Genomic DNA, 11780 nt, shown 5'->3' with positions numbered 1-11780 from the left:
ACGGGAATCGACAGAAAAAAAAAAATATTCAACAACGAAAGTGAAAGGTTTCTGTGTCGATTGAAAAAATAATAGCAAAAATTGTTTGAAACTCACGAAAAATAATAGTGTCAGTTATGCAGAGCAACAAGGAGGCTCCTGAAGCTTCGCAAAGTATCAAAGTTTACGTCAGGATTCTGCCACTCCTCGAGCGCTGTGAAAACTGTGCCAAAATCAGTAACGATAAAAAAGTGAATTGAAGAAACTTGATGTTTTTGAAAGTTTTCGAGCGTCCAATCCTTCGATCGTTCACGCTTTTCAACCCCCTTTTTTCAAGACCATTTACCTGAGATGCTCGCAGGACGTGAAACAGGATAATGTCCCACAGTCGAAGGATCCTCGCTATTGGAGCTTCCTCACGAATGGAATTTTCTATTATTCCTCTCAAGATGACGTATATCGCGAGACCACCAGTGACGTCGTTGATAAGTTAATAATCAAATATTTCAACGTCAATTACCATCCGATCTTCCCTTTGAGATAAAAAAAGTCATTCAAGTGTTTTAGATGGTGCGAATTTCGTGCTCGTCTGCTGTGGACAAACGGGAACTGGCAAAAGCTTCACCACTGGCGGACTCAGAAATAATTGGGAGGTAAACAAGGACATTCAGCTCGAACATGAAATACATGAGAGGGTGGAAATCTCGTTGAAGTTGCGAGCCAAACTAAAAAATTCAACGCGCCATGTGAAAGAATGATTTTATCGAAATATCGAGCTCTCCTTGAACATAAATAAATGCCTTAGCACAGAGGAATCGTTCCGAGGCTCCTCGGGGATTTGATGCTTGAAAAAGAACGCAGGAAACGCACAAACAAAATCCAGTGCAGTCTGAGCTACGTGGAATTTTGTGGTAAACAGTTCAAAGATCTGTTGAATCCAAATTTCACGAGTTCTCGCAGCAACAATAGCCGTGATGTATTTAAGGTAACTGAAAATCGTGCTATTCGACGTAATTCTTTGCTTTTTATCGTTAATTTTATCGGCTGATTCACTCGTCTTCACCCTTTACTCAGAACATTAGCCAGGTGACAATAACGAACGAAAAAGTTGCTCTGCAGCATGTTTTTCAAGGGGAAGGACGAAGAGCTCAAGCAGAAAGGTCCGAATACCCTGTTTGTAACTTGGGCACCTCAGTTATTACGCTACACATTCGAAATACGAGCTTGATTACATCCTGGGCTGTCGATTCATCCGCTACGGTACAAGCAAGTTTACAAAGCCTGTGCAACTCGATTACACTTTCAGCGGCTTCTGCAGCGTCAGAAAAGTCCTTTTTTTCACGTTTTCAGTAGCCAAACTTTAGCACGCTATTTCGTTTTTCCTTAATTTCCTTAATTCTCTTAATTTCAGTTTGTCTCGTGTTTTTAAAACTTCACTCGAATCATGATCGATTTTTACTGTCGTGCAGATTCACATCGTGGAAATGGCCGGCATTGATAACACGAGAAACCCCAACTGTCCGAAAGCAACGCGCGACGTAATTTCAGCCAATTCGATGAAGTCCGAACTCGAACAGTTCTTCGTCAATTCCGGGAGAGTCGAAAACACGCTGAGCTCGAACGCGCGGTCCAACTACTTCCTGAAATACTTGGGCGATGCGTTGAAATTTGATTCAATAATACGGTAACGTTGTGCCGGTTTTGCAGGATTTTAAAACATTTCTTCCAGTTTTTTTTATTATTATTATTATGATTTTTTTTATTCCTTTCGTTTCATATTTAATTTTCATTATAATTTTGATTTGTGTTTAATTTTGTTCTAGCTTTAGATTCGTTGTTAAGATAAAAACTGGGAAAATATTGAACCAAAATGTTTTCCAAAGTCAATATGATGATGAATCGACTCAACTTTAGAATTTACTTTCCAAAATTTCAAAGTCAACGAGCAACGTGATTTTCAAGTTGGAATCACGCTTTTTTCTGTCCCAATATTTCAATGAGTTTTTAAAAGTAGACTCGCCAGCACTACGTTTTTAATGAGAAAAATGTTTGCCAGATTCATAGCTCACATCAAAGTTAAAATGGACGATCTCGACGTTTCTTTGTCGACTCTTCGGTTTGTGGGAAATATAGCGAAGGTCTCAATCTCTCAAGTAGCGTTTGACGCGAGACCTCAGAGCACCATGTTCATAGAAAAATTGCAAGACGACATCAAACGATTGAAGCGAGAGTTGTACATCAACGAGATGTTCTTCCACCAGGAAGCCTCGATGAACGTTTCGACGCAGAGAGCACAACAGATTCAAAACGATTTTCTTGGGTTCTTAAACGGCTCGATTTCTGACTTGGAACTCATCAGTCTTTCTCAAGCTCAAGTTCTGACAAAGATGATGAAAGATTATTATTCGAAGTGAGTCGTAAATATTGAATTTCTAATGATTTTTTTTATTTTTATTTTATTTTTTTTTTTTATTTTCTTTTTTTCGTTGATGAAAAATATTGCAACTTTATTTTCATATAGAGTCACAGCTGAAAAAGAAAAAGCTCAAAAGGATTTGGTGGATTGTGAGAACGCGTTGAAAAATGGCACTGGAATGATCTCGAAAACTAGTAGCCACGATTCAGCGAAAGTTAGTTCGTCCTCTTGTACATATGCAAATTTCTCACCATTTGCGTTCTTGAAATTTTCATTTTTTATTTTACGTTCCGAAGGGTGCCAGCCGCAAATTTTCGAATTCAAAAGACCTTCGATTGGTGGTGAATAGTGAGGAAGACAATGGGAATTCCAAAGTGGGATCTTTGGAAGCCAACGGTTTGTAGGGTTATGTATTTGAAATTTGAGGAGATTTCATCTAGCAAAATCGAGAACTCGAGTTTTGAATGATCGAAAAAATTACATGTTCGAGTGGGAAAAAAATATTTCATCGCTGCAGGAATATAAAAATCAGTATCTGCAATGACAACGATTGAATGATATTACGACTTTTAAAAATCCTCTAAAGGCATTACTCTGGGACCAGGAGTTTCAGAAATTCCAACTACGTCGAAATTGACATTTCCAAATTTAGCGATAGAAAATAAACCAAAGGATTACGTTCCTGTTGGGAAAAAGTCGTACAACAAAAACGGAGGAAGCTTTATGAATAAGAACTTCCAGAATGAAGGTTCTGAAAGGCATGTACGAGAAACGTTTGAAAGGCTGCAAGCGATACTTAAACGTTTGACCGCTATCAATTACGTAAGTTGACCATTTTTTTGCTTCACTGTAATTTATAAAGGGGAGAAGCGTTAAGAGCTTTATAAATATTTCAGGAAGCAAGTTCATCGAGAAAAAAAGGTTTCAGAGAATCAATTGTAGTTCCACGAACAAATAAGCAACAAAAAAATCGAAAATAAACCATCACTGAGTTACCGTTTTTACATTTGTACACTTAATTTTATCATAAACGTAAATATAAATAAGATTTTCAACGCACTTTTATTACCCAAGTTTTTATCGACTGGGTTGCCGATCTGTTTGACATTTACACGCACTGAATACATGTGTATATATATACGATGGAAAAATACCATACTTTGCGTCTACATATTTCGTACTCCCTATGATAGCCAAGTGCCAAGTTTAACCTCAAAAATTATTTTTATATAAAAGAGTTCTCTTAGTTCGACTGGAATCTTTCCCAACACAGTCACCTCGACAAATCGAGAATTTAACATTTCTCGCAATGCTCTTGAAAATTTTGACCGTGAATTATTTTTGGTATTATCAACTATTAACAATGATACGAGTACTTTGACAGTTCGCGTAGAATGGTTTCGTGGTATCAGTTATCAGTTCGTTCCTCAATGATCGGAGGTTATTGAATAATTATTGTACAAGTGGTTCAAAAAAATGTGAATTTGGAAGATGGATCACGAGGACGAATTTTTGAACACGTTTTTCACCCTAATATCGCAACTATGCTTCGAAAAAGCCAAAGAACTGTTGGTAAGTCTTACAAAAACAACACAATAATTTTGACACACATATGCCCCTAAATTTGGACGATTCCAGCTCAATTTTGGAAACATTCGTTTTCAAAACACTTTCTTCGGTTCTTTAAAGCTCATAGATGTATAAAATTTTTTTGATAATTATTTTGAGGTTCAAAATACCAGGGTTGGAAATAATTTCATTGTCCTTTAAATAGAAGTCAAAATTTTTTAAAGGTTGCTTTTTTTTAGGAAATAGAGCGTGAACAAAAAACTGACCATGGTGAAAAAAAAGTGACACAAATGGGACCATGGGGAATGCTACTAATGCATTTACCTCAATTTGCCGTAGCAGAACGTTCTTACACCGACTTGGGTTTTCTCCACACAAAAAACAAGGGTTTTCTCAGAAAAGATGTGAGGCTTTAACAAATATGAAAGTAATTGCAAATGGAAAATGTAATATGTTTCAATTTTGAATGCACCAATGACCTACAAATCGGTAGTTTTTATGAAGATATCTAGATTTTGGCAGAACAATGCAGGGTCCTAATGTCGGTGACGTACTGACACCCTGCCAGATTTTTAAACAAGTTGTAATTTCCATTGCATATTGGTCTAGTTTGCCTAAAACTTTTGAAGGTTTACAAACAAGTAGCCAACAAAGAATTATTATAGAACTCCCTGAAAACCATGTACGAGTCCTTGAAGGCTGATTTGAGGAGAGTGGAAGAAATGACACGAGGAACGGACACAATTGGTGCAACAGTGGCTGAAGTTTCAAATCAGCTTTGTCAGTTTATCACTGCGAGAATACAATTAATCGAATTGTTAGTAATTTCGAAATTGGCTTACTGGAAACGCTCATATAACTTGGGAAATTCATACATTTTTCTTTTTTTCCAAAGTATAGTTACGAAAAAATGTACAACATGAGTATCAGCAGCAAGGTCATCCACCATCAGGAATTATTGCAAACTATCGAAAACATAGTGGAGAATTATTCGTTTTCGTTTCCTCACCTGGCTCTCATTGCGATAAAAGCAGCATTAACGTTAGTCCCTTTTTTCAAATGACAATAGCCATCAAAATTGTTTTAGTGTCTCTAAAAATGTCTCTTAATATCTGAGCATCGATACCTCAAATTTCTGAAAATAGTACATTTTATTTTTTAACCGAGAATTTTGCTAAGCTTTGTCACAAAAATTTGAATGAAAAATGATCCATTCCCCACAGATTTTCTTGATCATCATAATTTACATGAATTGTTGAAAAAATATCTATATTTGGCAGACTGGAATGCGAGATATTGGTCCAACTGATCAAAGCGCAAGTTGAAGTGCAAAATTGGAGATTTCTTCCAACATTAATGGCACTCTATGGAGCTCAGGCGCGAATGTCTGCGTGGGAAAGAACCCTGCAGAGCAAAGAAGTGAGTAAACACATCAAAATAACAGGTTTTTAAACAAATTTCCCTCCTAATCGAGATTGTGAGCAGAATTTTGTATTTTTCAGTCCTGGAAACGAGGTTTCGGTGCAACATTTCTTAAAACCAATCAGCAGCCAGCTTTATATCAGTGGCTTGTCAAATTGCGTAGTTCAATACTGGACAAATGTTCACTATATTTTCACACAACCCTGAGTCAACAGGCGAGTCCTGGTGAGATGAGAAACGTCATGAGCAAACAGAATGTTGATTATTACCACAAGTAGGTTTTTCCATAGAACTTGATTGAAAGTAATAAATGAAACAACCGATAAAACAAACTGATAAAATAATAATACCGCTAATGTCGCAGACATGGACAAATAGAAAGCACGACACTTCACTTTTTATATTTCCTATGATAGGATTATAATCGAATTTTTTCCATGTTCTATTCAAATTAAGGATTCAAACTTTCCAAAGAAAATGGGATCTACTGGCCATTTTGATAGTTTTTGATACCAAAGGCGCAGAGAAATTTGGGCCAGGCTACAAGCATCCAGAGAGAGCCCACATTTCTGATAATTTCGTAATAGTCGTTGGTTGTCCAAGCGTAAGTTTTTTTTCTTTCAGTTTCGATAATATAGGAGCAAGGAAATTATTATTGGAATAGTGCGAAGGAATGTTACTCAATTTTTTTCGTAAATTTAGAACGTGACCAATGCATCGTTTGCGGGATTTGTAGCAGACCAATGATAAACGAAATTATTTTTTCAATTGATCGATGCATGAAAATTAGAATATCTTGTTTTCACAGTAAAAAAATAATGAATGTTTTTATTGTACATGAAAAAAGTACTATTCGAAAAGTTATTCGACACAGGTTTTTCTACAAAAACCAACAATACATTGGGACAACATACAAAATTATATAAAGGAACGGCACGCCGAACTTCAAACCATGGACAGATTGGTACAGACGAAGAGCATCAAAGATTCGACGATTTATACAATGTACAACATTGATCCGAGGATGACCCTAGTTACTGCGTTTGAAAGCGCTAAACAACGAGACAAAGAAACTCCTGTTGCTAATTTCATGACAGAATTATGCTCCCAACTCAGATGCAACAAAGTTTACGAAGGTTTAAAACTATCAAAATAAAAGATACGATTATTGATTTGCAGCATAACAAATAATAAATAAATTTTTTCGTCCATTTGACTGAAATTTATTGAAAACCTTGCTTTTGTCATAAATATTCCAATTTTTTAGACTAGGTGAACCAGTAGTGGATCGACTGTAATAAAAATAGCGTATCAATTTGTTAACCACTCGGAATTTTCATTCCTATAAATATTATATGAGATAGAAATAAATCAAAGCTTGTGATTCACTGGTGAGCCTGTACAGCTCGTTGCTCGTAGAAATTTTTTACCAGGAGGAGCCTTCAACAATGTTCGGTCAAAATCTTTCAATTCTAAATGCCTTCGCACCATCTTAACAAAATGAGCATGTGCAATTACGTATGAATGTGATTCGTGAAAACCGAACGTTTTCGGATATTGAGCACAGAGTAAATACCCGTATTTTTACTCCCAAATAATACACTGGGTGAGAGATTGACACACCAGATATGATTGTTCTCAAGCTTATTCTTCTGTGTTTTTTTTTTTTCGATTGACCCTCAATGGAGATAATCCAACCGGGCCTTCGGATTCCCAAATAGACCAAATCTTTTTCAAGCTATAGAATTTCACATTTCTTCGATATCACGAAAACCATTGATAAATGCGATGAATTTTCCTTTACTTTTTTCGATTCTCCAACATCTATGTCCATGCAAAATTAATTTTATTTTACTCTATCAACTATTTGAGTAGAGGAACCGAGGCATAATTGTTACATTTTTGATTTATAACGCACGGAGTACGGATTATCACTATAATGATTGCCGCTAATATTTTCTTCGACATGTTATCGATCGAGTGCGTTTTTTTTAACCGGACAAACTTTCACGTGTTCATTCCACAAACTACTACAATTGACAACACTCGCTTTTCATCATATAACAATACACACAGAATTCTGAGAAAAATAATTTACCATGTGCACTACCGTTCAAAACTTTAGTATCAGATCAATTTATAATTCATCTACAAAAGTTCTCATCTGAATGAAACCTGAGATTTTAATGAGAATTGGAAAATGAGAAGTTCGCTCAAAATCCCGACATCATTCAAGAAAACAAGCAAATTCTAAGAATAAAGTTGAAATCACTGAATACTCGATTTCATTCAAAAATATGGTTCGACATATCAAAAAGTGAAATCGCTGAATATACAACATGACATTGGTGCCAAGAACTTGTTGATTCGCATAATTAACATTATTTGATTTATGTTCAATCCGGTAGGCAATTTGAGCCAATCTAATCAAAAATATTGTGTTCATTCGAAAACTGTCTGCTTGAGAGTATATGAAAAAATTGATCGAAATATTTCACGACAATGATTTCAAATTTTCAACGGTAGCGTGTTTCCCAAAATGTATATGTACACGTACAATTTGTCAAATCTACGTTAACGAAAAATCTATTATGAAAATCATCCGGTTCTCGAAGCGTAACATACAAAATTTACGTGAAATACGCATAAAATCCAATAGATTGATGGTGTTATATTCAGGGTAAAATTATCCAATTTCTTCATACGGTCTCCTGAAAAAAAAAAAAAAAAAAAAAAAAAAAAAAAACTTGAGTAAATCCATTCAACATATGTGACAAATTTCTAGATATTGGAGATTCTTGCGTGAAAATTTGTAAGCAAGAATGTAACGTCACGTGTGAAATTTGCATTCGATTACGTACCGGCCTTGGGTTCCCATGAACTTACGTCGTTGCCGAACAAAATATATGACAAGAAGAATAATGCCGGCGATAACGAGCAAACAAGGGATGACTATGGCTGAAAAAAATTGTTTTCTGTTTTTTCATCAAAGTTGGATGGAACAACAAAGAAAAGTTTCCCGCGTTTGGTTCAATTTCAATAATTCAAAATTTGTGCTTTGTTTCTATAGCTATTTATTAACTCACCAATAGTATTACTATCGCTTTCTCCTGGATGAACTGACGACTTTAAGCATTTCGAAAACGATTCCAGGGTCCCATTGACCGGAGGACAATTCAGTTCGAGGATGTTACAAAATAGCGGAAACAGATCGACGTTATGGAACGGCTCGAGTTTGCATTCACTAACGAATGCTGGCCCTCGAGCAAAGAAAATTGGATGCATATTCGGATCTTCATTATCATAACCGTGCACTCCAAATTCCGATTGGTTGTTCACTAAATACAAATGAAACGTGATTCAAAAGATAAATTCAAGAACCTTTGTCTTTCCTTCCAATTTCGAAAATTTCGAAAACAAATACCAGTTATGTTGAATGTTTTCTTGTAATAATCGAGCGTATAGTACAAGTCCTCAAAAGCATAGCCACTTTTTGCGCTCACGACGATATCTCCTACCCTGGGATTATTATCAAAATGGTATCTTTTCGGCACTTCATTACGTTTGTAAACATCAAACTTCGATGTTTCCGTAGCTGCAGCTTTGAGTTTCTGGTAAATGATATCCTCGTTTCCTGAAAATTTTTAATAATTAACAGAAAACTCGGGTATTAAAGGAAACTCAAATTCAGTGAAAATCGTAAGATTTGACTTCAGCAAACATGTCAGAGGAAAAATTTACTAAAACATTCCCAGAAAGATACTTTATCATCGAAGCTATTATCTAAAATTCGAGTGTTTAGTTGGCAAAGAAGATTCCTTTCTTCCAAATTTCTTCAGATCAATTTATGAATAGCCTTATATAATTTTGTATTTTATTTAAAGAGGACAGCTGATGTGATAAGAATAGAATAAAAAACTATAATAGAGCAAGTGGAAGGGTCTAGTAAAGTCATTGGAAAAGACGTTTGGTTTCAATGACATTTCCCTGGAGCTTCCTTACCTGGATCTGGAGTGATCATAATAATGGTGTTTTTAGAGATTGATTGATAACCAATATCACCAATGTAACTCGATACGTTAACAATTTTATCAATCGTCACACTGGTCATTCCATGATCACTCAAATGGACGACGTTCACGTCGTCCAGTTTATTCTCCTGCAGCTTTTCGTGAAGATACTTAGTAACGAGGTCGAGTTTCTTAAGCATCTCATTTATTACTGGTGCGTTCACGCCGTAGACATGACCGTGAAAATCTGGTTCTTCTATGTACAAAACCCCAAAATTGATGGGTGTCACCGGATGTAAGAACCAAGAAATTATGCTGTCGATTCGTGATTTCCAGGGCACAGACATGTTGAACGTTTCCACGAATGCAGGTGACGTTTCATTGTACTTGTACTGAGCACCAGGCCACATTACAGTACCCGAATGTCTTCCTTTTCCTGCTTGTTCATTGATTGTCTAAACAGAATCCAATCGTGGTAAAGAATATTTGCATCAAAAAGAAACAAAATCTTTATCTATTCGTTGGGTTTGCCGTTGCAGTTAAACTTTTACAGTGCAGGTTGTTGCTTTTCGTACACCAAGGGGTCATGCTTGTCTGTATTTATACTATTTGCTCAGTAAATTGCTATGTGCAATTCACTATTGCTCGAGTCATGTCTTTGTCTTTTATTCGCAAGATAAATATGAGCATTGATATCTTACCCAAATCGGAAGTATATTTTTGTCATATTGAAAGAGCTCCGGGGAATCGCCTATAGTTTTATTAGCGACATAGACAATAGTGTCTAATACGCCGTGAGTCTCTGTGTAAAATCCAGTTGCAATGGTATGGTGATTAGGATATGTTTTGGTAACAAATGCATTAATCATGTAATCCGCATAGGTCCCATTGTTTTTCACACCATTCATAAACGTTGTTAAGTTTCTGTTCAAGTAGTCATATCTGAAAAATTAATGAATATGAGTATAGGAAAAACAGACTTCGATTCAATTATGAATGTTATGAGTGTTAAAATGTTTTTTTTTAATTTTCTTCATAAGTTAATATTCTATCGAAGATTGAGGTGTTTTCTAAAAATACTTTCATGAGCTTCTATAATAGAAATATCTATTTTAAGCACTGAGAATTTATATTTCAAAGAAATATCATATTTGGAAATCTGTGTACCGATAGAGCTCATTATTATAATCTACTATTTTGTTATTTCTTGAAAAAAATACATTCAACATAAGATTGAAAAAAAATACCTGAATCCATCGTAAGATACAACTAGAAGTTTGGGATACTGCAAAGATGATTCTACTCTTTGGATAGTAACCAAGGAGTATACGACACAAATAATCACAATTAAATGAGCCATAACAAACGTGAGAATTTGTTCAAATACTGTGGCAGGTTGCTCTTGATATTCTGAAAAATAATGAGACGTACTGTTAAGTGTTTCAGCATTTCACGTTTCCACGCAATTCTAAATGCTTGCAATATAAATATACATAACAGAACAGGTTCAACAAAAAAATTTGCCTTTTCTAATAAATTTCATCATTAATTGATCAAATTGTCACGAAAAGACTTTTTTGATGACGTTTATCTGTGTCATGTGAGTAATTATCTATTAATAATATGAAAAATCAACACTAGGATCGAATAACAATAAACCTTAGAGCGCAAGTGTTTCCGAATTGGGTATATTGTGATGTCTGACGTCTTTGATAAACATAACTGATATGAAGAATGCCATTATCGTTGACACGAAAAATGCGTTTTATAATATGAATAGCATCGCAATCACAAATATTCCGAAATCGGCCGGTCAATTGATTGTTCGTTTTTTATGTAATCAGATTTATTTCAAATAAAATATGCTCGTCAATCAAATTAGAGATTCAACATGCACCACTTTTTAAACATCACTCCGCGATTGACGTAAACTGAATTAAAAGTCAAGTTTATCAGTATTGTCGCTGAAAAACACAGTGACAAATAACGAACTACAAAAAAAAATTAATAAACTGTCTCCGTTTTTCGTGTATGTTTAAAAAAAGATGTCGACAACTGCAACGACGAGAAGATAAGACATATATCGGAGAAAGTGGAATTTCCACTTTCCATCGCGTTATGGTACTCCGTTGCTAGACTGCCGACTGTCACATAAAAATCGAGTCGACACTCCAGAATTAAATACCGAACATCGACGACAGCGCTCTTTGTGACTATTGGATAAAATTATTGTCTGATGAGTATTGGGATCTGACATGGAGGCGTGGCCACGGCGTAGCCAAGCCAAGCCAAGCTAAAAATGGCGCATATACCGGGGTGCAACGTACATGTATGTGTCACATCTTCAAGTGACTTGTGCGTGTGTTAGACGTCCATGTTGCACC

The 11780-nt window shown here is 35.6% G+C and overlaps 3 protein-coding genes across 4 annotated transcripts; 2 read left to right on the top strand and 1 right to left on the bottom strand.

Moving 5' to 3' along the window:
- Nucleotides 1–116: 116 nt before the first annotated feature.
- On the top strand, nucleotides 117–3427 carry LOC122409668 (kinesin-like protein KIF9). Its single transcript, XM_043417397.1, has 10 exons — nucleotides 117–216; nucleotides 520–632; nucleotides 785–964; nucleotides 1054–1239; nucleotides 1449–1663; nucleotides 2036–2389; nucleotides 2501–2609; nucleotides 2692–2791; nucleotides 2982–3217; nucleotides 3292–3427. Exons 1-10 carry the CDS (start codon nucleotides 117–119, stop codon nucleotides 3373–3375), a joined length of 1677 nt encoding a protein of 558 aa, XP_043273332.1. The 3' UTR covers nucleotides 3376–3427.
- A 162-nt stretch (nucleotides 3428–3589) lies between these two features.
- LOC122409227 (KICSTOR subunit 2-like) lies at nucleotides 3590–6597 on the top strand. Of its 2 annotated transcripts, none has more exons than XM_043416590.1 (8): nucleotides 3590–3967; nucleotides 4211–4368; nucleotides 4630–4781; nucleotides 4865–5005; nucleotides 5245–5383; nucleotides 5467–5660; nucleotides 5843–5990; nucleotides 6261–6597. In XM_043416590.1, the coding sequence occupies exons 1-8, from the start codon at nucleotides 3940–3942 to the stop codon at nucleotides 6540–6542; spliced, it is 1242 nt and encodes a 413-aa protein (XP_043272525.1). In that variant the 5' UTR covers nucleotides 3590–3939; the 3' UTR covers nucleotides 6543–6597. The 2 variants fall into 2 exon arrangements, with proteins under 2 accessions (XP_043272525.1, XP_043272524.1); XM_043416589.1 differs by having other exon boundaries at nucleotides 4204–4368.
- LOC122409226 (ectonucleotide pyrophosphatase/phosphodiesterase family member 5-like) lies at nucleotides 6582–11557 on the bottom strand. The gene is made up of 8 exons (XM_043416588.1): nucleotides 11056–11557; nucleotides 10644–10806; nucleotides 10098–10338; nucleotides 9389–9851; nucleotides 8811–9020; nucleotides 8473–8724; nucleotides 8248–8344; nucleotides 6582–8097 (listed from the first exon to the last, which is right to left on the bottom strand). Exons 2-8 carry the CDS (start codon nucleotides 10754–10756, stop codon nucleotides 8073–8075), a joined length of 1401 nt encoding a protein of 466 aa, XP_043272523.1. The 5' UTR covers nucleotides 10757–10806; nucleotides 11056–11557; the 3' UTR covers nucleotides 6582–8072.
- Between the last annotated feature and the right edge of the window lie 223 nt (nucleotides 11558–11780).

This window comes from Venturia canescens, chromosome 4 (assembly GCF_019457755.1).
Source record: "Venturia canescens isolate UGA chromosome 4, ASM1945775v1, whole genome shotgun sequence".
Taxonomy (NCBI): domain Eukaryota; kingdom Metazoa; phylum Arthropoda; class Insecta; order Hymenoptera; family Ichneumonidae; genus Venturia; species Venturia canescens.
This window is presented reverse-complemented; position numbering and strand designations above follow the sequence as displayed.